General features: G+C 46.5%; 3 protein-coding genes across 6 annotated transcripts in view; 1 reads left to right on the top strand and 2 right to left on the bottom strand.

Annotated features, from left to right (window-relative positions):
• SETD1B (SET domain containing 1B, histone lysine methyltransferase) overlaps nt 1-7,823 on the bottom strand; it is a 43,670-nt gene extending 35,847 nt beyond the window's left edge. For both annotated transcript variants that reach the window (XM_058158521.1, XM_058158522.1), the window contains exons 1-2: nt 7,695-7,823; nt 7,002-7,046 (exon numbers count right to left, since the gene is read on the bottom strand). In XM_058158521.1, coding sequence (XP_058014504.1) covers nt 7,002-7,033 — 32 coding nt within the window. In that variant the 5' untranslated portion in view covers nt 7,034-7,046; nt 7,695-7,823. The remainder of the gene's footprint in view (nt 1-7,001; nt 7,047-7,694) is intronic.
• On the top strand, nt 748-14,141 carry RHOF (ras homolog family member F, filopodia associated). 3 transcript variants are annotated; one of them, XM_058158539.1, is made up of 5 exons: nt 748-1,219; nt 11,979-12,066; nt 12,306-12,415; nt 12,836-12,970; nt 13,739-14,141. In XM_058158539.1, exons 1-5 carry the CDS (start codon nt 1,070-1,072, stop codon nt 13,901-13,903), a joined length of 648 nt encoding a protein of 215 aa, XP_058014522.1. In that variant the 5' UTR covers nt 748-1,069; the 3' UTR covers nt 13,904-14,141. The 3 variants fall into 3 exon arrangements, with proteins under 3 accessions (XP_058014522.1, XP_058014520.1, XP_058014521.1); XM_058158538.1 differs by lacking the exon at nt 748-1,219 and adding an exon at nt 9,904-10,190; XM_058158537.1 differs by lacking the exons at nt 748-1,219; nt 11,979-12,066 and adding an exon at nt 1,226-10,190.
• A 923-nt stretch (nt 14,142-15,064) lies between these two features.
• On the bottom strand, nt 15,065-25,733 carry TMEM120B (transmembrane protein 120B). The gene is made up of 12 exons (XM_058158530.1): nt 25,622-25,733; nt 22,182-22,300; nt 21,677-21,790; nt 20,813-20,872; nt 20,304-20,399; nt 20,110-20,199; nt 19,907-19,972; nt 18,355-18,416; nt 17,689-17,781; nt 16,742-16,806; nt 16,460-16,528; nt 15,065-16,258 (listed from the first exon to the last, which is right to left on the bottom strand). Exons 1-12 carry the CDS (start codon nt 25,676-25,678, stop codon nt 16,151-16,153), a joined length of 999 nt encoding a protein of 332 aa, XP_058014513.1. The 5' UTR covers nt 25,679-25,733; the 3' UTR covers nt 15,065-16,150.
• Between the last annotated feature and the right edge of the window lie 618 nt (nt 25,734-26,351).

Genomic DNA, 26,351 nt, shown 5'->3' with positions numbered 1-26,351 from the left:
GGAGCGGGGAGGGCGGGTTCCCGCCTGCGGGTGCTCGGCCATGTTTTTTTTTCTTTCTGCAAAAAAAAAAAAAAAAAAAGGGGAATGAAAAGTGGCCAGCTGGGTTTGCCTTTGTTCGCGGGCGGGCTGGCCGCCTTTTTTTTTAAGCAGGACCCCCGAGGAAGGAGGAAGACCTGATAAAATGCCGGATTTTGGTTTTGGTTTTTTTTTTTTTGCTTTTCTTTCTTTCCCCATCTCGACTCGGAGCCCGTCTTGCTCTCTTGTCTTAACTAGGTCATGGCACGCCCTTAACGCCAGCAAGTCCCAGTTTTGCATGACCAAACAAAGTCAATCACACGCGTCTTTTGCTCTTGTTTTTTTTTTGTGGAAAGCGCTGGCTTGTCTCTCTCTCTCTGTCTCTCTCGCCTGAAGTGTACATTTCGAGATAAGTCCGAAACACTTTTAAAAAAAAAACAAAACCAACCAACAACAACCGTAACCTGGCCATCTTTTAAAACGTTTAAATCCTTCCTTGCTAACAAGGTAACGTGGTTAAAGCTATAAGAGGTAGGCACCGTTGAGAGTCTTGCAAAACAGGCAGGATCCTTTCCTTTTGTCCTTTCACGTTGTAAGTACCCGATCCATTCTGTCCTTCTTAAGTGTAGTTTTCATGTTAATGTTAACGGCAGTTCTCCTGGTTTATTTCTTTCAGGCTTCATCTGCATGTCATATATCTATAGATTATATATATATATATAAATATTTGTCTTGTTGATCTAAACCAATTGCTTCTGAAGGCTTAAGAGATGCTTGAGATGTTGACCTACAGTAACTTAATGAGGCGTAGCCACACTAACATGGACAGATCGGGCAGGAATTGATGTTTTTTTACCAAAAAAAAAAAAAAAAAAAAAGGCGGTGGGGTGGAGGAAAGACCACGCCAATTGTCTCGAGGTGCGGCATAAATCGCGAAATGTACCGACTTAAGGCAGCCCAAATTGGCCGCAGTCAAAATCCGTAAGATGTCTTAAACCCCCCCCCCTCCTTTCTTTCTTATTTTGGTTTGGTTCTGTTGTTTTTAGCCCTAGACATGACTGGAGGAGATTTGTTTTGCAAATTTGCGGGAGATCAGAGAGCATGTAACCAATATTTAGCAATAGTGGGCTTTTTTTCCGCCCTTTTTATATGCCTCAACCTCCCCCAACTTCACCTCCAGATCTGCGTCAGGAATGGTGTGCGGGTAAGTGAAGCTTTCGCCCTGGCAGGGGAAGAAGAGAGCAGGCCCCTCTCTCTCTGCGACAAAAGGGCTTCCTCCAGTATGGATATCCAAGCTACTTTCGGTTGGGTGGAGGGGGAAATGTTGCTAACCATCTAGGCGGATTGGAGGGGGGGGCAGATAGACCACCAGGATCTGATCCCTTTTCTTCCATCTTGGCCAAACAAAGCGCTGGGCTTGAGCTGGAGGGGCTGCTCGATGGATCCAGGCGGATTTCAGAGAAGCTGCCAAGCTGCTGCCCTTGAAAATCAGGCAGGAGGAGGAGGGGGGGTGTCTCCCCCCCCCTTATTGCAAGCAAAGACAAGCGGAGAGGTTGGCTTCCTGCAGTCCTTAGAAAGGCTTTTTGTTTTGTTTGTTATTTGGCTGAATGCTTTTCCTGTTCCAAGCAAGAGAACCAGCGATCTGCAGCAATGGAAGCGAGTTGGCATGGCTCGGCTCTCCCCCACAACACAGTCCAGGGTGTGAGGAAGGGAAGCAAAATGGAGTTTGGCCGGTTCTCTGTTCAGAGGCGGGCAGGCTGGAGCCGTGTGGGGTGTGGGGGGACCGTGTGTGAGGCTGGCTCCCAGTGGGACTCTTTGTTTGCGCTCTCTCTCTCTCTCTCTCCTTTTCCGCCTTGCAGGAGCTGCTCCGAGAGGCTTTCTTTGGTCCCCGGACAGCCCCCTGGCTGGGGCCCTGCCTCTCCCCTTGGACGGAGCAGGGAGGAAGCCCAGATGCCTTGCCTTCTCCTCGCTGTCTTGCAAGGGAGGGACGGGGAAAGATGGTGGCGGTTTTGCAGCAAGCCAGCAACTCCTGGCTGGGCTCCAACCCTGCCTGCTCTTCCGCTGAGCGCTCCCAGGGCTCTTAAGGCAGCAGGCTGTGCCCTTCTATGTCTCTCCAGCAGCAGCAGCAACAGCAGCTCCGTGGCACGGTTGGGGCAGGCAGCCTCTCCCCCACTGCTTGCAGCAGAAGGAGAGGGTTGCTTAGACATGGCGGCGCTGCCTGCTTTCCTCTGCTGCTGCTTCTGCAGGCGAATGGGCGAGGGGTGGGGAGGACTCGCCCTGAGTTCCTGCCCTGGAAGCTCCAAGCTGGGTGTTGGCGGCATTGCTCAGCCTCTCCTCCTCCAGCCCTGACCCCTAGAAAGGGTGAGCTCAGCCATGTTGGAGGAGCAGGAGGAGGAGGAGGAACAGCAGCTGCTGCAGCAGCATCAGCAGTGAAGGGAGCCGTGCCCTCTTGTCAGACCAGAGCGGGCTTCTTCCTGCTGGCATCTGCTGACTTGGCAGTGGGGAGGCTGTGCCAGGCGTAGCCCGGCTGAAGCCGCTCGCTTCCCTTGGTTTGCAGGGCCAAGATCCAGAGTAAGGACAGGAGAGCCACTCGGGCTCTCCCTTCTCTTTCCTCCAGCCAAGATGGCTCTCTCTCCAGCAGTGGATCCCCGGGTTGCTTCACTGCGCTCGGCTGTTCCCACATGGGGGCATTTTTGAAAGAGCAAGGGCGACGCCTCGGGCCTTGACTTCACGCCAGACTCTTCCATGCAGCCTTTTCCGCAGGCTCGGCCAGGATCTTTTTGTTTTTTTAATCGATGCAGAAAGGAGTAGAGGAGCCACCAGCTCTGGTTTGGGGCTTAGAAAAAGATTAGCTGTCCTCAGAGCAGCCGGAGTGGCAAAGTAGGCATGGATCGGCAAGCGTAAATCCGTCTGACCTTTCTCTTCCCTATCAATCTCTCAGGGAGGGGTGAGGGTTGAAGCCTTTCTCTTCCACATCCCTCCTGCTGCTGCTGCTAAAATATTCAGAGGGAGGCCCTGGGTGTTGCCTCTCGGATGCCATTTTACCACCTCTACTGGGGGATTTGCTCAAGCGGTTAAACCGGTTTTTAAGCAACAGCTCTGAGGAACGGACTCTGCCTGCCTGTTAAACATTAAGCCACGTCATCCTTCAGGCCTTTGTGGGAAGAGAGAAGGTAAAGCGATTGCTTAAGTCGAAAGCATACAAGTGGGACATAATCCCGGTGAATTATGCCAACTGCTTCAGAGTCAACCTGCTTAGTCTGACATTGCACACTTGGCGGCCTTTAAAGTGAGCTTGGGAGAACTGGCTTTAATTTCTGCCACCGGGCTGAGCAAGGAGGCATCCTGGCGCATGGTTATTTCCATGTGAACAATCCTGCCGGGAGAGTGTGGTTGCGTGCATCTTCTACCGATTTACCATTTCCTCTCCCTCAGTAGGTGACCTACTTGCTGGGAGTGAGAATAGCGAGCCCAGTCCCCAGATGCTGGTTTAAGAAGGCATCTGCCCCAACATTGCTGGCGGCCGATGGCTTCTCAAATTCCTTTCAGATGAGTCGGAGCCAGGCACCAGCAGCAGCCCAGTACAAGCTTGATCCTGCAGCCCAGATCTTTGTGCATCTTCCTTGGGTTTTTCCTTCCCTACCCGTCGCACTCAGCCTAATGTAGGTCACTCTGCAATGGCTACTTTTTAGCTTCCACCTCTTTTTGCAACTGGGTTGCAGGTTTTCCAAGCAATCCGCATATATTTCCTTTACCATTGTTCTATATACAGTTGCATGGTTTGTTTTCCCCCCCCCCATGCTGTAGATAGGTGTGAAGGCAAGGCTGGAATACCTAGAGCATTTTATGTAGAACTTAATCCCATGATTTCAAGGCTGAGGTAAGATATAAACTAAAATGTTTGCAGCTTGCGTGAATAGTTGTGAATACTGACTGAGACACAATGGAATGCCTGGTCTTCCTCGGCTGAAGTGCTTAGATTAAGTACTACAATGTTGTGTCCTAATTTGGAATTTCTGGATATTAGACCGTTTATTTTAAAATTTCAACAGAGTGGCTGCGTCGAAGGCGCAAAGACTTGAGTCTTTTGGTTGATCAAAATAGACTTTTGGAATTTGTTCAGGATATTTGTGCAGATAGTGAAGACCTGTGTTGACTGTCGAGTTTGTTAAATTGTCTCCAGAGGGTGATTTGCACTGAATTTGTGGAGAAATGGCTTGCCTGCTTCATCAGTTTACCCAATAAGCAGTGATATTTCAATGTATGTCAGTTTCAAGGGTATTTCACTTCAGTCCTTTTCAACTGTCCTTGGAGAAGGCTTGATGTGCAAAAATGCACATCATTCCCGGTGTTTCTAAAGAATTTCAAGTTAAATTAGTCTGGAGGGAAAAATTCTATGCTTTTCTAGACCAAGTGGTTCAATGTCTGTATAGGATGAGAAAAAGTCTGAATTGAGGCCAGCGTGGAAATCCGAACTAACTTCACTCAAACCTTGGGGAATAAACTGTGTGAGAGCAAGTTCTTACAAGCAAGCCTCCTGGCCCGCTTCCTGTTTTGTTGTATATTTAGACAGCCAAGACTCCACCCATTTTTGTGAGCCAGAAGCCTGAGTACAGAGGGGCAGTTTTATGAAATGTTTGCACTTTCTGAATGGCTCTTTGTCCCGGAGCAAGGTCTAGTTGAATGCTTTTTTTCCCTTTAAACTTTAAACCTTTCTCCAGCATAGGAAGAAAGTGGCTGAAGGGGGGTGTTTAGGCAGTTATAAGGGGACCGTAGAAAGAGATTAAGCAAAAGAACCAGGACTGGCTTCCTTTCTTCCTAGTGTGAATGCATATGGTAGGGAAGAGAAATGGAGGAATGCGGTAGGGAGCTTACGTAAAAGGATACTCTATGGAGTATCTTAAGCTGCTCTTGGCCATAAGGAACAAAGCAGAATCTCCACATTCATCATGTGATTGGTTCAGTTTCGATCTTAACGGTGTTTACGAAGCCACTGCTGGGCGGTGTGCAAGTCAGTTTTTTTTTGTCTTGTATATGCAGCCAGTTGTCTATTCAGCAGGCCACAGAAAACCAAGGTTAATGTGTTATTTGAACCCAGTCTTGTTCACATATTGTGCTATGCCGTAATTTGATCTTTCTGGTCTTGATTAAATATTATATATCAGTCTGATCTGCTGTGGCTCGTTTGGCCAATCATGGCTGAGGTGCAGATCTTGTCATCGTATCCTATTAAGGAGCAGTTGCTAGGATGCACTGGCCTGTATTTCAACTCCTTTTCTGAACTGCTCTCAAGTGCCCGATGCCGGACTAGGCAACCTAACCCAGGAACTGTTTGTGTGGATACCCTACTGAGGATTTGGGCAAGGAATATGGCATTGTTGGAGCTTGGCAAAAGGACTGCATTAGTTTTAGCTTTGGTAATGTTGCTAAATTTGGTAGCTTTGGTAAGCCTAAGCACACGGACATAACATTATCCCAATAAGAGTCAGCCAATTCTTTAATTGTATGCTTCTGGTGAATTGTTAGACAAAATAAAATTGTATGTCCATCCTCCAGAGTGCTTCCAAGTTGGTATATTAGGGGCAAAGGTAATCTGAGAACAGCAAGTGCCATTTGGATCACATTACCTTTGAATAATTGCCTTGGTGATTAATGCCACTCCTTTAAGGCAAAAATATTAGGACATTTTGCATAAATAAATGCCTACTGGTTAAAGTTCTGTGTCAGACTGCAAAACATCAAGTCCCGAAGCAGACTGTGCTCTCCCTCAAAAGGCCAGCTTTAGTTATGTTTGTCTTGCCAACACTAAGAGATGGCTGAGGAAGTAGCATGATTCAAGTTACTTAAACGCAAGGAGCTTCAGAGTGCTTCTACTTTATGACGGGCAACGATAGCTTCATTTTATTATGCCTTTGAATAGCTGGATGACATGCGCTCTGGATAGTATTGAAAATGACATGGTGTGGTGTATTTTGTGCACGTGTGGTATTGGCTGAATTCTATTGTATCACTTTTAGTAGAAATTGGGTTTGAGTTTTATGGAAAAAACGATAGTTGGCTTCCCATTGTGTGAAGTTCTAAATCACACACTAAGCTAAAATCAAACCTGGACCGATACAATGTGTAAATTTAGACATCTTTGCTGGGCCAAAATGAACTCAATTCAGTTCATGGAAGAAACCGAAGTTCAACCCACCTACTGACTGCTCTGGTAAAATAGTTATTTTCAGGTATTCAAAATGCAGCCGCTAGCAGCGTGAATCTCTATCAAATAGTGTGGATGGGCTCTCAATAGGATTATTGGCTATTAGTAGAATATTCAAGGACATTGGCCTTGGCCACTGAAAATGACAAATCTACATGATGGCCATTGAAGGCTAGATTTGCTTAAGACACATGATTACTGAATGCACCTGTTTGATTCATGTAATACACTGAATAATAAAATAAATGATTTGAATGAGCAAAACCTTGTTCGTTATGGCTTAAACTGTAATCACTAAGCAAGCTTGGAATGTTGTGCAATGCTGATAGGTCTAAGTGACCTGGTTAAAATGACATACATTTGCTATGTTTGCAAATTTCCCTAAGCTTGCTTAATATTTGAATGCATCTTTAATTTAGGCCTTTTTTAAAAAAACTTTAAAAAGGAACTTTTTGTCTGGTCATCTTGAGTGAATTGCTAGCAAGTGTTAAATAAGCAATTAGTCTTGTGTTTATTTAAATGTTTTCCCAGATAAAAATGTATTCAAGTAGCAGCTCCATAAATGCTTCAAAGCTACAATGCTAGATTAGAGTACTGCCATCACTAATCTCTGTCATTTTTGGACATACTTCAGTTCATTGGGTTACACATTTTGAACAAATGTCAGCATGCAGTAGAGGAAACAGATAATGCTTTAACATGAAACCTGGAAGATAGAGCAATGAAACCTTGCAACACCACGTGAACCAATTTATACAAAAATAAGGTTTATTGTACTTACTGTTTCTGTAAATTGACTTCAGCCAATATCATGTTTTTGAGGATGCTAAATTAAAGGGAGAATGTAAAACATAGTTAAAAGAGGGCAGTTTTGCTATTAGTTGCAGTGCTAACTCATGCTAGGCTTAGAGAAAGAGGAAGTATGTTTCTCATTTTACAGGAGATGTGGTTTGTTTCCGTGTTTACTACGGAGTGGACAAGTTGTATATTACACATATAGTAGAACTCCACCCACCCACCAGTAGAGTACAAAACTGGCATGCTCATGGCTGAGAGGTTTTGTAATTAGTAGTCGAACTACAAATGAATGCCAGAAATGTATACTGCACTAATTATTTAAAAATCATGCAAAACTACGCCCTAGCTTCCTTTTAGGAAGAGGATAGGAAACAAAGGCAGCATTTAAAAACCAGAAGTTAGCTTAGCACACAAGGTAATTATGCAGATAAAACAAAGGCACAGAACATATTGTTCCCAATCCCAGAAAGGAAAAAAATGAGATTAAAGTACAGTGACTTGTAATATTTTTTCAAGAAAAGTCAGTTACAAGCATTGCATCAACAATGGTAAAATACCAGTCAGAAGTTACTTCTGCCTTTTGTTTTCCATAAACTTGATCCCACCTCCCAATTGTACCTAATGTGCAATGAGCTGAATGGATTTTTCATAAATATTTCAAGCTTTGCGAAATTACCCAGGTTTCCGAAGTGATTTTCTTGGCGAGGCTCATTCAAAGAAGACAGGTCCAAAGCCCTGTGGACGGGAAGACATTGCTTGCTTATGCTTTCGGGTCAGCTGACGTCTTCCTCCGCCATCCGCCTTTTTGCTTTTTGGACTGGTAGCAATTTCCCCTTCCGTTTACTGTCACAGCAAACTTCCATGGGTGGTGGGGTTTTTTAGGCCTAGAGGACCATCTAGTGGTGACACAAAGTAGCTACAGGAAGAAAAATGGCTTCCTGTTAATGGTGACTTCACAGACATCCAAACCAACATTCATGGATGTTGCCAGGCAAGGTGCTGCCACCTGTTGAGAGCTTTAGAAAAATGTTTAGAACTGCTAAATTGGATAGTTGGGCACAGCTCCCAATTTATCTGCAGAGCCAACTCACTAAAATTGCACTTAAAAATGTAAAATGCATGTTGAAATACCATAAGCACAAATGGTGTGAGACAAAAATAAAACTATTTCCTGAAAATGACTTTGCCGTCTGTATTGTGATTCTTTTTAGCGTGGGTGTTTATTTCTTAATCCCAAAGTGAGATTTCAAAAGGTAGGCCAAAGATACTTCCTCCCTCCTGCATGTGTGTCAAAAAATAGACTACATGCACTATCTTTAAGCTGATTGGAAGAAGAATACAAATATAGGGAGCATCGTTTACATGCACAAGGTGCTTGCACTGTACAGTACTCTAAATCCTATTTAAAACCCAAAGAGCATCCTGTATTTTGCATATCTTCTTGCTGGAAAGGAGCAAGACAGCAACTTCCTGGTAAGAATAAAATACCCCAGAAGATGAAACAAGTGTGGCAGCAACAAGATTTTAGTCATTATGGAAACCTCAAGTTTTTATTTTTTCATAGACTTCTAAGGTGGTTTGTTGCATTTATAAAAACAACCTTAAACTTGACTTGGGATCCATCAGGACAAAGTGAAGGGGGCTCTGGAAACCCCCATAGACAAATTGATAATGCTAAATACAGGAAATCCTCAAATTACAAGTTCAGGTAAGGTAAGGTAAAGGTTCCCCTTGCACATGCATGCTAGTTGTTCCCGACTCTAGGGGGCGGTGCTCATCTCCGTTTCAAAGCCGAAGAGCCAGCGCTGTCCGAAGACGTCTCCGTGGACATGTGGCAGGCATGACTCAACGGAACGCTGTTCCCTTCCCACCAAAGGTGGTCCCTATTTTTCTACTTGCATTGTTTTACCTGCTTTCAAACTGCTAGGTTGGCAGAAGCTGGGACAAGTAACGGGAGCTCATCCCGTTACACAGCACTAGGGATTCGAACCGCTGAACTGCCAACCTTTCAATCGACAAGCTCAGCGTCTTACCCACTAAGCCACCATATCCCTAAGTTCATTTAGTGACTTTCAAAGTTACGACACCAAAAAGTGTCGTCATTTTTTCCACTTAATTGTTCCAGCATCCCTGTGGTCGTGTGTTCAAAATTCAGCCGCTTGGTAACCAATTCATGTTTTTGACAGTCGCAGTTTCTTAGGCTCACATTAATCACCTTTCGTGATAGGCAAAGTCAAGTGGGGCAGCCAGATTCACTTAAGAACGGTTACCAACTGCAGTCACTTAAGTACAGAAAATTGTGAAATGGGGTAAAACTCAAGTCTTGCCTAGCAACAGAAATTTTGGACCCGCTGTAGTTGTAAGTCAAGGACTACCTGCAATTGGTGGTAGTTGGGGAGATGTGTTCTCCAAGCCAGGATTACAATGCCCATCAGCCCCAACTAGTTGGCCATAATATAATGAAATAGTGGTGGTGTAGAGGTGGTGGTGTGGTGTGTAGAATAAGCGAGATTGCAGAAATCTGTGCAACCTCTTTGGGGATGATGTAACTTCGGAGGGTACCCAGTTGAAGAATCCTCCATACATTAACCTCCCTTTCGTTTATTTCATTTCTTTGTAAGTAACCCAAGGCAGCCATCATGTCCAATGCTCCTATTTTCCCCACAACAATCTTGCAAGGTGGGCTGGGCTGGTTTTCCTTCCTGAAGAACTAGAACTCTCAGCTCCTGTTTTCTACGGCAGCACCTGAACCACAGAGCGGCAATAAAATGATCCCTCCTGCACCCGCGTTGGGGTATCCAAGCGCCCAGGTGGGGAAAGGAAGCTCCTTTCATGCCCCAGGTTGGGTCGACGCGGAGGGACCAAGGCGGCTTCGACCCTCCCTCGCCGCTTTATAGGGAAACTGCAAAGCCGCAGCGAGGAGGAAGGAGGCGAGGCCTCCGCCGACTCTCTTCCACTCTCGCCCGAGAAGCTGGTCTTTTCAAGGCGGCAGCAGCAGCGGCGGCGGCAGCGCTAGTCCATGGCCGACAGGAACAGCTCGGGACCCGGCAGCCGGGAAGCCAGCGAGCCGAAGAAAGGCTCGAAGACGGAGCTGAAAGCGGTGGTGGTGGGCGACGGCGGCTGCGGGAAAACTTCGCTCCTTTTGGTGCACGCCAAAGGCGCTTTCCCCGAGGTGAGCGCCGGCTTTTATAGACCCTCTCAGCCAATCAGGGCTCGCTCGGCCCCCTCCTCAGCTCGCGCCGCGCGGGAAGCTCCCCGTTCCCGAATCTCCGCGCGGGAAGCTTCTAGAAGGTCTGGAAGCTTCCTTCAGGGGAGGCTCCTGTAATCCCATGAGGCAAAAAAGAAAAAAAAGGGCGGCATTTCCCTCTATTGAGAGTGGGGGCCGCTCAGAAAGGGATCCCCCCACCCCAAGGATCCCAGGATCCCCTGGCACCCTCATTCTGACACCTCTAAAGTCTGGAGGTGTAAAGTTCCTGATTTTGGCAAAAGATGCCATTTGTAGGACCTTCCTTAGCCACTGTTCCCCTCAGGAGGAGATTCTTGGCCAGTAGCGGACATAAAATCAGTCCAGATGTGCAAGACCGACACAGCTGGGGATGATAGGTTGTTGGATAGTGTGTTACCGCCTTTGCCCTTCCCATGTTGCCAGGATGGCCCAAGGGTTCAGTGCCCTGTAAATGGCAACATTGTCTTGACTCCGTCTCAAGATGAATCAAAATAAACAACAAAGGAGGCATATAAATAAACAAACTAACTTAAAAGACGGGAAATAAAGCCTTTAAAAAAGAAAATAGTCATTGGAGTCTCATTTTGAGAGGCTCCATCTTGGTCCCGTTAGGCAAAAAAGCATGCCTCCCTCATGTTTATTAACTTGATGAGAGCGGACAAAATTGCTTTAAATGAAGCAAAAAAAGGCTTGCCTTATTGCGACGCATGACACATGCAAACGTCATGGAAATTACTAGAATGGGGCAAAAAGTTCCCCTTGGTGGTTCATCTTAGGAAACACCTCAACAACTACGTAGCCGGCAACAGGATGCATGCAGGGTGGACTTCCCGTTACTGCTTCACTTATCGCGGGTTTAAAAGTTAGGGGATTGCACATCCTTGATGGCCTCAGAGGCAATTACATTTTCTGCACATGGCCCTTAAGGACAACTTGCTATCTCCATGCATAAATGCTTCTGCAATCAATGCGGTCCCATAGCAAATCTGGAATCTGGTACCACCATTAGCGCAAGTCTGGTTCCAATGAGCTCAGCAATGCATAGGTCTGCATGGGACTGAAATCCACGGCAGAATCCGGTTGTTGCAGAAATCTGCCTTTACTTCCAGGATTTGTACTTGAACAATTGCAGAAATCCACACACAACGGTGTGTTCTACTTGAAAGAACTCCTGGACCAAGAGGCAGAAGTATCTGGAGGTCTGTGGTGTGCCACATCCTAGATGCAGCCCAAAACAAGAAAAAAACCCAATAAGTCTTAGCCTTTGCGAAGGTCTATAGATCTTAGTCTTAGTCCAATTTAGCCTTTGCGAAGGCCTATAGATCTTAATCTTAGTCCAACACAATGGCTGTTTCAGGCATTTGGATTTATTGAATATTTTTGGACAGCTAGTTCTTTTGCTGCCCGTCAGTTTTCTATGTTTTTGTCTTATTTGCTGCTCTTCCTCAGAATGGGAGCAAAGAAACAAGCTATCCACAGTCCAGGCTCAAGTCTGCTATCCTTAAAAAGTCCCAAAACACATTTTTAACCGTTTTTAAAAGAGTTTTAAGACAGTTAAAAAAAAAAAAAGTTTTAAAAAGCGCTTAAATGCATGTGGTTGCCATCACTTAAACATTTGGAAATTTTTGTGGCTATTTTTGCAGAAGGGAAATGTAACATTGTAAAGCACACTGGGAGGAGCTGTGAAACTTGACAATGTATTACTAATAACACTCATTTTCCACTTCCGTACAGCAATATGCCCCTTCGGTCTTTGAAAAATACACAACCAATGTCATTGTGGGGAAAAAAGAAGTCGTTTTACATTTGTATGATACTGCAGGTAATATTCATCTTGATTCTGCTTTTTTTTTTTAAAAAAAAAAGTTAGTTTATCAAAAGGTAGCCAAGTTAGGAACATTATCAGAATGTATCTTGCTTGGTATATTGAAAACACTGTCCATTTGAAGTTTTCCTGCTCCACATTATTGTTTACAATACCAGATCAAGCAAGAAGTCAGCCAGATAGACATACACATGTAGAAACGTACCTAAATGTATTTGGTAATTTCTTTCTTTTAGGACAAGAAGATTATGATCGCTTACGGCCACTCTCGTACCAAAGCACTCATGTGGTTTTGATTTGCTATGATGTCATGAATCCTTTTAGCTTTGATAATGTATCAATCAAGGTAAGAGGTCTTTAGAACTAAAACGTGAAAGAATCATAATTTTCTTCTCTATAGAGTCACCTCTTTGTGAAGCAGCTATTTAGAAGTCCTTTAGTGCACATATGGTCTGGAGCTTTCTCCAGTTGATTTGGTGACAACTGTGCTGTCACTATAGCTTGTAAGCCATGATTTAAGGGTTTGCGTAAACTACAAATCAAACCAGTTGCAGCTTATTGAAGAAACTATCATCTAGCATATGTAATTCTGGTATTTCCAAAGCTACACCAGTCAGCGTTAATCTAACTCTCAGCCTTCAAGACAAGAGAGGAGAAACCAGGAAAGTTAGGAGGAGATGGCTTCTAACAACTCACAAACCACAGCTTAGTATGTCATGTTCCGTTTGAGCTCATCTAGTAAAGTCCACGCTTTGTTCCCCAACAGTGGATCCAGGAAGTCAACCACTTCTGCCGCGGAATCCCCATCCTCTTGGTGGGTTGTAAAACTGATCTCCGGAAAGACAAAGAACACCTCAAAAAGCTCCGTTCTGCTCAACAGGAGCCGATCACGTACAAGCAGGTAAAGAGAGCAAGCAGCTTACCTCTTTCTTCAGGTATAATCCACTAAATTCAGGTCACCTGTGCTTTCGAGCAGCATCGGATCAGTTGAGGAGGCATCACTCATAAAACCAAAGCTTCAGGTCTGTCCGCATTCGATTGAAGTTGTAAGATGAAGAGCTGAATTTGCTGCCTGACCCAGCATAGAAAAGTACTTAATGACGGAGTTACACACATTGCACTGAGTCACAAAATGATTTGGTTTAGACTGAAGGAGGCTATCCAAAAAGGTCCTTTTCCAAAAAGGCAACTGGACATTCTTGGGTTTTTCCTTGAGAAAGTTTCACTTCTCATCCAAGGAGCTTCTTCAGTTCTGCTTCTCTCAAGGTTTTTTTCCCCCCCTTGAAAACAAAAACATTTTCAAGGGGGAAAAAACCCAAGAAAGCCCAGTTGTCTTTCAGAAAAAACACCTTTGCATACAACCATGACCTGGATGATTTGAGAATTTCCATAGACCCTTAGGAGGCTAGGCGAGTCCATTGGCCCATCTCGTGCGATGAGATCGAAGTACATATATTCGCTCCTACAATGCTCAGCTCTTAAGATGGGGCACAGTAGAGCACGCTGCTCCTTGCCTCCTGGGACCCCCATGTCCTCCTAGTCAGTAGCCCTCCTCACCATCAGCTCCCCCAAAGCAGCATGAAAAATCTGTTAGCCATCTATCAGTTTATCTTGCTGCTTGCTGTTGATGCCAGCACTCAAGGCTTCTGTGGGTATTCTCCTCTTGCAGGGTGAAGAAGCCTGTTGCCAGATCGGCGCCAGCGTGTACCTCGAGTGTTCAGCCAAGTTTCGGGAAAACGTTGAACCCATTTTCAGAGAAGCCGCTAGCATAGCTCTGAACGCCATCAAGAAGGCCAAACGCCAGAACAAATCAAGACCGTGCGTCCTCTTATGACGACGTGAAATTGGACAAAGGAAGACAGTTGATATCCATCATATCCAAGGGAGCATTTGTAGGTTTCTATCTGGACTTGAAAAGGGACTTTTCATTTGGAATGTAACAGGAGGAGAACCTTGTTCTGTATTAATTTCTGCTTTTGCATCCAGTGGCGAGAAGTTTCACTAGGAAGCAGCACTTCCTTTCCCAGGACTTTTTTTTAATTTCCAGAAGATCGTTTTGCTACTTGCCATTTTTTTAAAAAAAATAACAATTAAAAAAAAGCCTCTTACATCATAGCAATATTACCTAAATGAAGGAAGGGGTCCTTTTCAATAAACTTTTCAAGGTGCACACTGGAGTTGCATAACATACCTAAAGGCTAAACCATATAGAGTTTGCTCTATTTTGATTTAATGCAATATCTCTCAACCGCGGCGGTGTGAAGATCTGTGGACTTCAACTCCCAGAATTCCCCAGTCAGCACTCTGGGACCTGAAGTCTCCACCTCTTCATGTCGCCATGCTTGAGAAATCGATTTAATGCACTGTTTCCATGTGTCGCACTATAGCTTGCCGACTGTGGTTTATGACTTAAGGTTGCCATTAACTTAGCCGAGTGTGCTTTTTCAGCCAACTTTAGTTAAAATAAGCCATCATTCAGTATGATGTATGAATGTAACGTCATCCTTCCTTCTGCAGTAAGCGAGATAAAAATAGACAGTCCAATAGGTTGGTAGTTAAAATATAGTATGGCTGACATTTGTTACTTAGGTATAGTAAACCCCAATTCAATTGGGAGATTCAACCAGAAATGACTCAGTTTTCCCTACTTTTTGTGCCTATAGATTTCTTTAGGTCGTTTCTTACTATTTACCTGATGCTGTGCCTTTAAACTATTTCTAGTTGACAGTTGGACTCTTTATGCCAATTCTCCATGTTTCTGTCTTTGTATCGCTCTGAACTGTACTTTAAAATATATTTGTTTATTTTAATAGAAAAATAAAAACTTTCACTGAAAGGATAAATGTTCGTATTAATGGAGAAGGGAGTGGATGTTTCATTAAGCTACAATACTGATTATAAATAAGAGGACACGACTATTAACGGGTTGTCATTTCTAAATCTAAGGTTATCGGATCAGTTGATTTACCCAGGGGAAAAATCAGTTGATATCATACACCAAATAACTCAAGATTTTAATTAGCAGAATTTACCTGAGTGCACATAGCATGCATCAAAGCAGAGAAAAGTTTTGCCTTGGATTCCAGCTTGCACCTGTCATTTCCAGGACTCTCTTCAGCAGAGAATTTAGCCCCTGTGGGCAGGAAGACTAGGGATACTCAAGTGATCCATGTTCTCCAAAAATTCTTCACAACTAATCCTGAAAAGGCCTCACAAGAAACACATCCTACAGCTTAAAGTTATGTTACAGAATCGCAGGGAGGCGGAGGGGGGGAAACCCTCTGGAGCTGTTCTTTCTTTGCCATTTCCTGCCCCTTGAAGCGCTAAGAAATTTCAAGGGAAGAATATGGAAATCATCACTGCAATCTTTGGGTCAACAAAGCCAGGAACAAATTGTGATTCCCCCCCCCCCACTGCCTCCGAGCTGCAAGATGATTTTGTAATTTCTTATCTCCCATCCTTGCTAAAGATTTTGGCTGAAATAAAAGAAGAATGGAGACTCCTGCCTATATCATAAAAACAGCCTGAGCATCCAAAGCCAAAATTGACATAATTTTGCCCCCCAAGTGACGGCAGAGAGAGAGAGAGAGATGTGGGGCCCCTATTCAAGCAATTGCAACTCCGCAAATTTCTAAGAAACTCTCTGGATTGGAGGGCATTAAGAGGCAGAAAGATTTCCCCAACTCTGGCACGTCAAACATCAGCACAATTAAAGCTCGCTTTATTCCAGAATAATTCTATCTCCTCTAAAGAAAAGAAAAAAAAGACTCCCATCCATGTCTCTCCTAGGGAGGGCCAACATTATGGCTCCCCCCCCCAAAAAAAAAAAATTTGTGATCTTGCATTCGGTATAAATATATAAACAGGTCATTCATTGGTAGGAAGACAGCAGCATTAACTAAATCAGTCAGTTCTGGAGGACGCAACAGGACGTCGAGTGGAATTTCCTCCAGGGCTTCGCTTAGCGGCGGGCCGGTCAGGAAGCTGGAGAACTAGCTGGAACACATGCAGAGAAGGCCACCGCGAAGCAGGACTCCATCCCACGTCGGCTGGTCCTGCCCGCCAGTTCAGTCGTCCTCTTTCACAATTTCTTGGTTTTGTTCTTCTGCAACTTTGTATGGACCACTTTCAGGGTGGTGAGGAAGTTTCCGAGGAAGAGGATGAGAAATGTCAGAGCCAGGACCGAAACCTGGAGAAGACAGGGAGGAAGACAAGAGGGATGTATGCACCCACGTAGAGAGATACCCAGTTTGGAGGGTAGACTGACAGTTAACAAGGGGGGGGGGACATCACGCTCTTTGTGTTCCGTTTCTAGGTTTTTCAACCGTCCCACGTAGCCCTTTCTCCGCTAGAATAAAAAAAAAATTATTCCGAACCGAAAAACACTTACTTGCCATTCTTTACACTTCTCGTGCCTGGACAGTTCAAAAAGGATGATCGCATTGTAGAGCTGCCAAAACTTAAGCAGAAGGAAGGAGGGGAGGGGGAGAGAGGAAGATTTAGGAACCGGGTTCTACTCCCAGAGATCCGAGCCGTGATTGGAAGCAAGAGAAACCGAGAAGAGCTTTACGAACCGTATTTATCACAATTGATTGACAATTGTAGCCGTTAAGTCCAGGACTGCCTCTATATTTAACAAATAGATCGGCAAACAACGTGGTATCCAACTTACCTGTCCGAAGAACAGAAAAGGGAGGAGAAACGTCAGTCCTCGCCACATCCAGGACTGAAACCCCTCTATCAAAAGATCAAAATAATCGCAGTCAAATTAAAAAGCCCACAGAGCATTTTTTTTATCCAATTTTGTTATGAGGGAAACAATTTCTAATGGACATGAGAGATGCCATCCACTCAAGGGCAAACAAACAAAAAAGGATTTATTTCAAAACTGATGGAAACAGATTATTGGTGGGAGATTTGGGTTCCAAATATCTCTCTTGAAACTTTTTGTTGCGGCCTCTCGGCCACCAGGCCACTCCACCAGCCAAAGGAGGAGGCGGCGTAAGAGCTCCGAGGGGGAAGAGGGAATGGAGTGGCAGAGAGAGAGAGAGACTGAGGCGGAGCCTGGGCCACCTGTCAGCCCTCAAATGGAGAGTCAACAGCCCCCAGGTATGGAGATGGCTGATGAGGAAGAGGAGGAACAGCTGGGTCCAGTGCCTGACGCGCGGATGTGCAAAGGAGAGGAGAGCAGTGGAAATCTATGGGCCGGTCCTTGGAACGGAAAAGCCACCACTGCTAATGAAGCCCCACCCTAGCTCTGGGGATAAAAGACAGGAGATGAATAGGTGTGGCAGACAACTATTCATCTTCCGGACGGACGGACGGACTTGTTAGCCTTCAGTGAGAGAGAATCTTTTTGCCAGAGCTGCTGGCGCTCCTTATAAAGGAATCTTTGAGGTCACTTCAGAGGCTTTGTCGTGTTTGGGCAGCTGGGTCCGAACACTTTTTAACGCAATATTAAGTTGCAACCAAGACAGAAGCAAGAGATGAGATCACTCCTGAAGCCGCGTGATTGAAAATACCTGTTTCTAGGCATTTTCCACGGATTGGTGAGAGCCTTGATCCAAAACTAAAAGTCTCCAAACAAATCGGAGTGCCTAATACGGGCACGAGGCTTACCCACTGTGAGATCCAGGTGGTTTCTTTTTCCCAGGGCACGAAGTCGATAAAGGCAGCCACTTTGGTAATAATATTGAAGGAACTGGACACAGCCTGGAAAGAAAAGGAAAGGGGAAAAAAAGGAAATAGGCTTTAATTTTTTTTTTTTTTTAAAAAGGAATTGAGGCTGCAATTTATTAACCTTCCGTGATTTTCACCTGGGCCTACAGATAGTCCTTGACTTACAAAGCATATCAAGTTATGACAGGGCTGAAAAAAGGGACTAAAGATCAGTCCTCGCACATATGACCTTGCAGTCATGTGATCAAAATGTGGGTGCCGGCCAACCAACATGCATTTACAACCATCTGGGATCACGTGACTGTCGTTTGCGACTTTCTGGAGGAGCAAAGTCCATGAGGGAAACCAGATTCGTTTTAACAACCAGACGAGATCCACTTAACAACCGCAGCCAAAAATAAAAATAAAAATCATGAAATCAGGCGCTTAGCCGTGGACGTTCCAGTCCCAAATGTGGTTGTAAGTTGAGGACTACCACGAGATAAATAAATGGACTTTCCCCAACAAACTCTGATCTTTCTAACCTTGATTTTGCTATGCCTCACGCACCTGGCTTCCCTCAAAATCCCATGTTTTCCTGTGGATCCGCTACGTCTATTTACTTACTCTGAAAAATGGAGAAAGATAAAAACTGGTTCCGGAATATTTGGTACATGAGACCCTCTGGCCTGTGGAAAAAGGAAAGAAAAGAAGAAGAAGAAAAAAACCCCATTACACAGCTGTGATTGTCACATCCTATTGCAACAGAAGCCATGCGGTGCAGAGAGGAAATTTAAAAAGCGAAATCTGAAGAAGGTAGTATCTGGGTGGACTTCAACTCCCAGAATTCCCCAGCCAGCCCTGCAGAGTTCTGGGAGTTGAAGTCCACAAGTCTTTCCCCCCCCCCCAAGTTTTTCATTTTATTTTACATATACATATCAATGCATGAACAGTGTGGCAACAGCGTGGCGAGAAAATATCTTAATATAAGGGTGATATGATTAAAAGTTAGAATAGAGACAGAAATAAGAGAAAGGGGGAAGTATTAGGATACGCATTTTTACATAATAAAATGAAAGCAAGAATAAGAGGGAAGTTTAGAAATTGAATGGCGGTATTATGATGTACGTTTAAATAATATGGTGACTGGCATTAGCACAACGTATTGAAGCATGGAATAATTTAACAATGAAAGGTTATAACTTAATATAAATGTGCACCACTGTTAGAAATACATAAACTGGATGAATGTAGCAACTAGGATTAATATTACCGTGTTTTTCCAAAAATAAGACCCTGTCTTATATTTTTTTGAACCCCTTGGTCTTATTTTCGGGGGGGGGGGTTGTCTTATTATTTTTGGGGCCAATTTGGGCGTGGCAGGTGGGGAGCGGTGGGGAGGGGGAGAAGTGAGGGGCAGGAAGCCCTGCCATGCCCGGTGGGAGGGAAGAAGAGACGGCAAGAATCATGGCTGCGCCTCCTTCAAGAACGGTCTTACCTCGATCGGTTGCCAAGAGCTTGGCTCCGATTGAGGCTCCCTGCGGTGGAGCCCGCAGCCTGACGCTTGAGAGGGTCTTGGGCGGTGGGGGGAAAGCCCCTTTATGCAACCCAGCCTCTCTTTCAGCTGAGAAGGAAGCCCCCTTCTACCATGCAGCCGGCTGGTTGAGAATCGGGCAGTCCTGGGAACCGCTCCCCGGCTGGACACGGAACCCCGGCAGGAAGGTGTCTCCTTTGGGCTACTGAGCGCCAGCTGCACGCCTACTTGGTGCTGCAGGCGCCAGGCTACAATCCTGGATCTGGTAGGGTGCTGCAGCTCTCAGGCCAGCTGTGCGCGGAGGTGCTCTGGAGGTCTGGGCCGAGTTGCACAGCCCTCGCTGGCTCAGCTGATCAGTGGGCAGCAATTACGGGGCTGAACCTCCAGGAGGTGACCAGGGAAGGGAAGGGCTGCCTCCTGCGCTGGCCACGCTCACCTCTTCCCTAGGGCTTATTTTTGGGGGAGGGCGTGACCAACCCAGATCGTAGAGATGACATTCAGCCAAAAACCAGGAGAACACAGAAAACTGGAATAACTGTTAAAATAACTCAACGGACTCAATTCTCTTTTTATGATCCAAGAATCTCTTAAGGCTGGTCTGCCGTCCGAAGGATTAAAAATGGGGGGGCGGGGGGAACTGCTTACCACGTTAGCATCACGCCAGATAAGAACGTAGAAATGTAATGATGCAACACCCACCAACCTTTAATCCTGGAATTAGAAAAAGACACATTTTTAAGCCACGTTATGCTTTCCTAGCGCAGCACAGAGCAAATTTTGAGCCCGGCAACTGGAAGATGGGTGGACGTCCATACTCAGAATTCCCCCACCATCTTGAGGACTAGCACCTTGATCCATTGCTGATGAGGATGCTTTCTCTTATCGTCAGCGTGCAGTAATACCAAACCAAGAGGAAGTTGAACACTTCATCGGTGACCCTGCGGGAAAAATCAGGGATTATTTCCCACCCTCCAAAAACCAGAATACCCAGGATAATATTTATATATGTACATGTAGGTACGTAATTACCTTGTCAACTTACCGATAATGGAGAACGAACCGACAAGCAACCGCCCCTAGCAACAGGATGATGGTTAAATAGAGTTTGAATTTTTCATATTCGTCTTTGTAGGCAAACCTAGGAGGAAAGAGGTTTGAAGAGAGTCAATGCCATGGCCAAGCCAGAGTTGGCCTTATGTGCCTTCTCCTTGCCACCTTCTCTATTCCTCCTCCAGCACGTACTGCAGCCTTCTTCTGACAGACCACGATTCCTGGTTTACCCAATCCAGGATTGATACTTATAGGCTGGTGCAGGACTAGACAGGATGTAACCAATTCAAGAGTTTCAGAAAGAAGCTCTTGGTGAACCAGCCTTCTCAACAGATATCAATCCACCGCACCCATCATCCTAGGCTCATTCTGGCTGGGGAAACTGGTCACCATGGTCTGTTATCCAGTGAAATGAGGTTCTTTGCTTGCAAGACCTCCCGTCTTCTCCATTTCCCACTCCTCTATATAGAAATAATTTAAAATAGCAGAGAATTCACTTACTTGGCCTGGTCGCTTAGCAGAGTCACATTAACATTCCCCAACACCAGATTTAAGTACAGACTGAAAGGGGGAAAAAAAGTAACATCAGTAGAAAACATCAGGCATCAGTTGACATTCCTGGCAAAAATTATCCATTGGGGAAGACAAGACTCGTTTAACACAACTGTGTTTGCTTAACGACCGTAGCATAACCAGGAGTGAAATGCTCCCAGATCGGACCGGATCGTCAGAGGCTTTTCTTTTAAAAGCATTTTTTTTTTGCCTTTAAAAGAAAAAAAAGCCTCTGAGGATCAGGCAACTCAGCTGGGATCGTCAGAGGAGCCTTTTTAAAAGCATTTTTTTCTACAACCTCTTCGGCCAAAGAGGTTGTAGAAAAAATGCTTTTCAAAGGCTCTGACGATCCCAGCTGAGTTGCCTGATCGTCAGAGGCTTTTTTTTTTTAACTTTTAAAAGCATTTTGTCAGCCGAAACAAAAATGCTTTTAAAAGTAAAAAACAACAACCACCACCTCTGATGATCACGCAGCTCAGCTGGGCATGGGGGGGGGCAGGGATTTTTGCTACCGGTTCTCTGAACCACCCGCTGCCAATCACTACCGGATCAGGCGATCCGATCCAAACCGGGAGCATTTCACCCCTGAACGACAACAACAACTCTGGATTTAGAGATGGCACTCAAGGTGATTCTGGAAAGCCTCTGCGACATGTTGCTTTCAGCTCCCCTGACAGCAAGTTTTGCTTTCCGCTAAAAGGACTCCAGGTCCCACGGGAGGGCTTGAAAAACACCCGTTTCTTGTGTAATAACACCCCTCTGCATAACCTCCCTGCGTGCAGCTCCTGATGGGCTTTGAGGTACCACGCCTACCTGTTCCTCTTCGGCAAATAGGCCTCCATGTCGAAGAAAACATTCTGGCGATCGCGCATCTGGTTCTTGATCTGCAGCATGAGCTCCGTTTCTGAACTGTCCTGGCCGCCGCATCTGGACGTTTGGGGTTGGGGGGGGGGCGAGGGGGGAAACACAAGCACAGATGTGTACAAAATAAGAGCCAATCACACCAGCAGAAAGCGGTAAGCACGGATTCACTTTTACAGGTAGTCCTTGACACAATTGAGCCCAAGATGTGCACTGCTAAGCACGGGGGTTGTTCAGTGACCTGTGTCCCTTTTTTCCTTGCCACTGTTGCTAAGTGAATCACTGCGGTTGTTAAGTGAGTAACCCAGCTGTTTAAAGGGAATCTGGCTCCCCCACTGACTCGGCTTGTCAGAAGGTCGCCCAAGGGGATCACGTGACCCCCCCCCCAGGTTTATGACGCTGCAACCGTCGTAAATATGAGTCAGGCTGCATCAGGAACGGGAGGAGCCTTGATTACCTCTTAAAGTTATTCTGCAGCTCCTTCAGCCTCTCTTTTTGCTTCTTGATGGAGCTGCTGCAAGCCGTCTGCACGCTCGTGAGTTCCTCCAATTTCTGTTTGTAAATCTTGTGGGTTTCCTATAAATATTTAAAAAGGCGCAATTAGATTCAGAGAGCAGCTGGAAGAAATTATTTTAAAAACGGGAGGCCCGCCAATGTAACATTTTCTCATGCAGATTTCGGCGAGTTCGGTTGACACCTGACTAAGGTGGCTCAGTGGCTAAGACGCTGAGCTTGTCGATCGGAAAGGTCGGCGGTTCGCATCCCTAGTACAGGTCTCCTGCGTGGGCAGGGGGGGCTGGACTAGATGACCTCCAAGGTCCCTTCCCCACTCTGTTACTGTTAAACTGGTACCAGTTCCATGTTAGCTTGAAAAAGGAAACAACGTCAGGACTGGTTTCATGGAAAGATCATGTAATTTCCTAAGTTTATTAAAAGTTTCTGCCACGTCTGGTGCAGCCTCGCTCGTCACAAAACAGGATCCGGTCAAAAGAAGAAGAGTGTTGTGACCCAGACAAGAGTTGTTTTTTTTGTTTGTTTTTAAGAGAGATGTGACAGCCGCTTCTGTCAATCAGAGAAGGGACTCAGCTGCCCGGCAACCAGGAATTTTTTCCCCCTAAAGAGGTCACTTTGTGAAGGACAAGTATCCGGTGGAACGCGGTGACAGGGCAAGGAGAGGGGGAGGCGCAAAGACCAGCTGCCAACCACCATCATCCTTTCCAATTTCAAAGTGTTCTAGGGCAGGGGTCTCCAACCTTGGCAACCTTAAGACTTGTGGACTTCAACTCCCAGAGGGCTGGGGTCTCTAGGGTAGGGGTCTCCAACCTTGGATTTCTAGGGCAGGGGATTCCAACCTTCGAAACTTTTAAAACTTGTGGACTTCAACTCCTAGGGCAGGGGTCTCTAGGGCAGGGGTCTCCAACCGTGGCAAGACTTTAAGACTTGTGGACTTCAACTCCCAGAGGGCAGGGGTCTCCAATCTTGGTGGTTGGATTTCTAGAGCAGGGGTCTCCATCTTTGGCAACTTTAAGACTCGTGGACTTCAACTCCTAGGGCAGGGGTCTCTAGGGCAGGGGTCTCCAACCGTGGCAAGACTTTAAGACTTGTGGACTTCAACTCCCAGAGGGCAGGGGTCTCCAATCTTGGTGGTTGGATTTCTAGAGCAGGAGTCTCCAACCTTGGCAACTTTAAAACTTGTGGACTTCACCTCCCAGAATTCTTCAGCCAGCAATACTCTGGGAGTTGAACTCCACAAGTCTTAAAGTTGCCACGGTTGGAGACCCCTGTTCCAGGGCATTGTGGGAAATTCTTTAAGGATGAGTGACCCAGGGATACCCTGCTATGCTCTGAAGTCCATCCCTAGCCAAGGACTTCAGGCAGCAGCTCCAACGGGTTATATTCTGATGGATCCCCAGGTGCAGGGACAGTTCCGGATCCCGCCAGACCTGCGGCTTCTTCTGGGACCGACGATGTTGACAGATTCAGCGACCAGGAAGGAAGCCAACACACACTTATGACTGTATGACTATAACTTTTTGTTGCTATCACTAAGGGTTAAATTGCAACCTATGACCATCATTTGTGTTGTAAATGTTGTACCTTTGATGAAGGTATTGTTTTTTTCTTTTTCTTTTCTTTTATGTACACTGAGAGCATCTGCACCAAAACAAATTCCTTGTGTGTCCAATCACACTTGGCCAATAAAATTCTATTCTTATTCTTAACAAAGCCTGCCAGCTGCAAGCAGCCCGAATTAAGGACGCCATCGTCAAAAAGAGATTAATTTTGCATTTTGTACAAAAGAAACGGACCTGTGATTTTCCTGGGACGTTTCTGGAAATTTGGGAGGGGGAGCTCACCCATTGGACTCCTAGCCACCCACCCATTCCAGGAACTTCAGCAACTCCGCCTGGCTGCAACTGAACCTTGGCACGGATGCCCCGGGGTTGAAGATTAATCATTTCTAAAAAAAGGTTCCTGCAGGAACGGATAAAGAAGGAGTACAGAAAGTCCCGTGCTGCCCACCGCAAATACAGGCAGGTCTCAACTTACGGCAGTTCATTTAGCGGCCCTTCAAAGTTACAAAGTCACCGAGCAAAGGACTTACATGGCCGTTTTTCACACTTACGACCACTGCAGCCCTCCTCGTGGTTACACGATCAAAATTCCGAGGCTTGGCAACTGGCATGTACTTATGACAGTTGCAATGTCCCGGGGAGGGGAGGGGAGGGGGGGGGTGACGTGATCCCCCTTCTGCGACCTTCTGACAAAGCAAAATCAATGGGGAAGCCAAATTCACTTAACCCACCCAGTTACTAACTTAAGTGCAACGATTCACTTAACAACCGTGTCTGGAAAGGTCGTAAAACGGGGGCAAAGCTCACTTCACAAATCGTCTTCACTTCACGGCAGGAAATTTTTGGGCTGCATTGCGGCCGTAAGTCGAGGACTACCTGTAGCTGGCCAAACCCACCCGCCCAAAGTTTCATGCCCAGCTTTTGGGGAGAAGGCAGGCTGCCAACAACACGCTCTTCCCCAAGCTGACCTGGCCAAGATGCGTCCTTCATCCGTGGCCATTAAGTGGCACTTCCTGCTCCCTCTCATATTTTTTTTTGCAGGATGGGTTAATCAGCAATTAACCTGCTTGTTCCCATTTGTTTCATTTCCAGGCCAAAAAGACAAACTGTCCCTAAGCATTTTTTTCTCCTCTTCCCACAGGGGTCACATCTGCCTGCAGCTGCACCACAGCCTCCCTTCTGGGCCTACATTCAGCACAGGAAGGCTGTGTGTGTGTGTGTGTGTGTGTGTGTGTGTGTGTGTGTGTGTGTGTGTGTGTGTAGGGCAATTCTGCCTCCCACTCCCCTAAATCTCTGCAAGGACCCCACCCCTAAAAAAAACAACCCCTCCCTCTCTCTGTTACAAGCAATTCAACTGCTTTGAGCTCTTCTTTACCAAGCCCACCCCCAGAACTCCAAGCCAGGAGTCATCTGCCGGCTGCGGATGATGGGTGTGGGAGTCCCCTGATCTGAGGAATTTGGGGCCAGATCTCAACCTTTCCAGCTCTTCTCTTCCGGCAGGTCCCGGAGTTGGCTGGACCCCCACCCCCACAGCTTCACTGCGGTGGAAGTGGGGGGATCGGGGGAGGGGAAAGCACCAACCCACCCCCCCTACTCATCATCCTCCCCCCAACGATTTTCTGCCAAGGCTGCCTTGCCCTGCTTCTCTCCCCACCCCCCACAAGTCCAGGGCTGGGTTGCGGTGGGGGGGGGGGCGGAAAGTTGGGCGGAGTTGGGGGAGCCCCCTCCCCAAGCGAGGGTCTGGGGTCTCCCGTTGCATGGGGGACAAGCGGGGACCCCTCTCCATCTCCCCCCTCCTCCCCATCCCAGCCACTGGCCTTACCTGCAGCTGATGGAAGTCGTCCTGCAGCTCCTGCCAGGCATCCAAAGCGTTCTGCATGGCGCGGGGCTGGGACCCCCTCGCAGGACCTCGCTCCCAGGCCCCCCCCCCGCGGCCCCGCAGCGCGATGAATGAGCAGGCCCCGCCCCCGGCCCCGCCCCCTCGCCGCGCCGCAAGGTTAATTCATCGCCGCCGCTGCTTCTCCCCGGGGAGCGCCCGACGGCGCAGGCGCGACTCCTCGGCCACACACCCCCACCCCGCCGACTCCGCCTTCTCGGCCCCGATTGGCTGAAACTCAGATAAGCTCTTTCTCCCTCCCACTCCCCTTGGCCGCGCCCCCAGGGAGGCCGCCAGCCCCGCCCACCCCGGTTTAACCCTTCGCTCGCCGCCCTTCTCACGCTGCGCGGGGATAGGAGAGCCGGCTTGGGGCCGTGGGAAGAAAAAGGGCTGGAAGGAAAGAGGAAAGGAACGGAAAGGGAAACGGAAAAGAGAAAAGGAGGGGAGAGGAGAGGAGAGGAAGAAGGGAAAGGGAAATGAGCCAGAAAGAAGGAAAGGAAGGAAAGGAAGAGAAAAGGAGGGAGGAAAGAAAATGAAACGGAAAGAAGGAAAGGAAACGGAAAGAAGGAAAGGAAGGAAAGGGAACCAGAAAGAAACGAAAGGAGAAGAGAGGAGAGGAAGAAGGAAAGGAAGGAACGGAAAGGAAAAAAGAAAGGAAAGAAAAATGAAACGGAAA

This window comes from Ahaetulla prasina, chromosome 15 (assembly GCF_028640845.1).
Source record: "Ahaetulla prasina isolate Xishuangbanna chromosome 15, ASM2864084v1, whole genome shotgun sequence".
NCBI lineage: Eukaryota > Metazoa > Chordata > Lepidosauria > Squamata > Colubridae > Ahaetulla > Ahaetulla prasina.
Note: the sequence above shows the minus strand (reverse complement) of the source record. Positions and strands in the feature narration are given on the sequence as shown.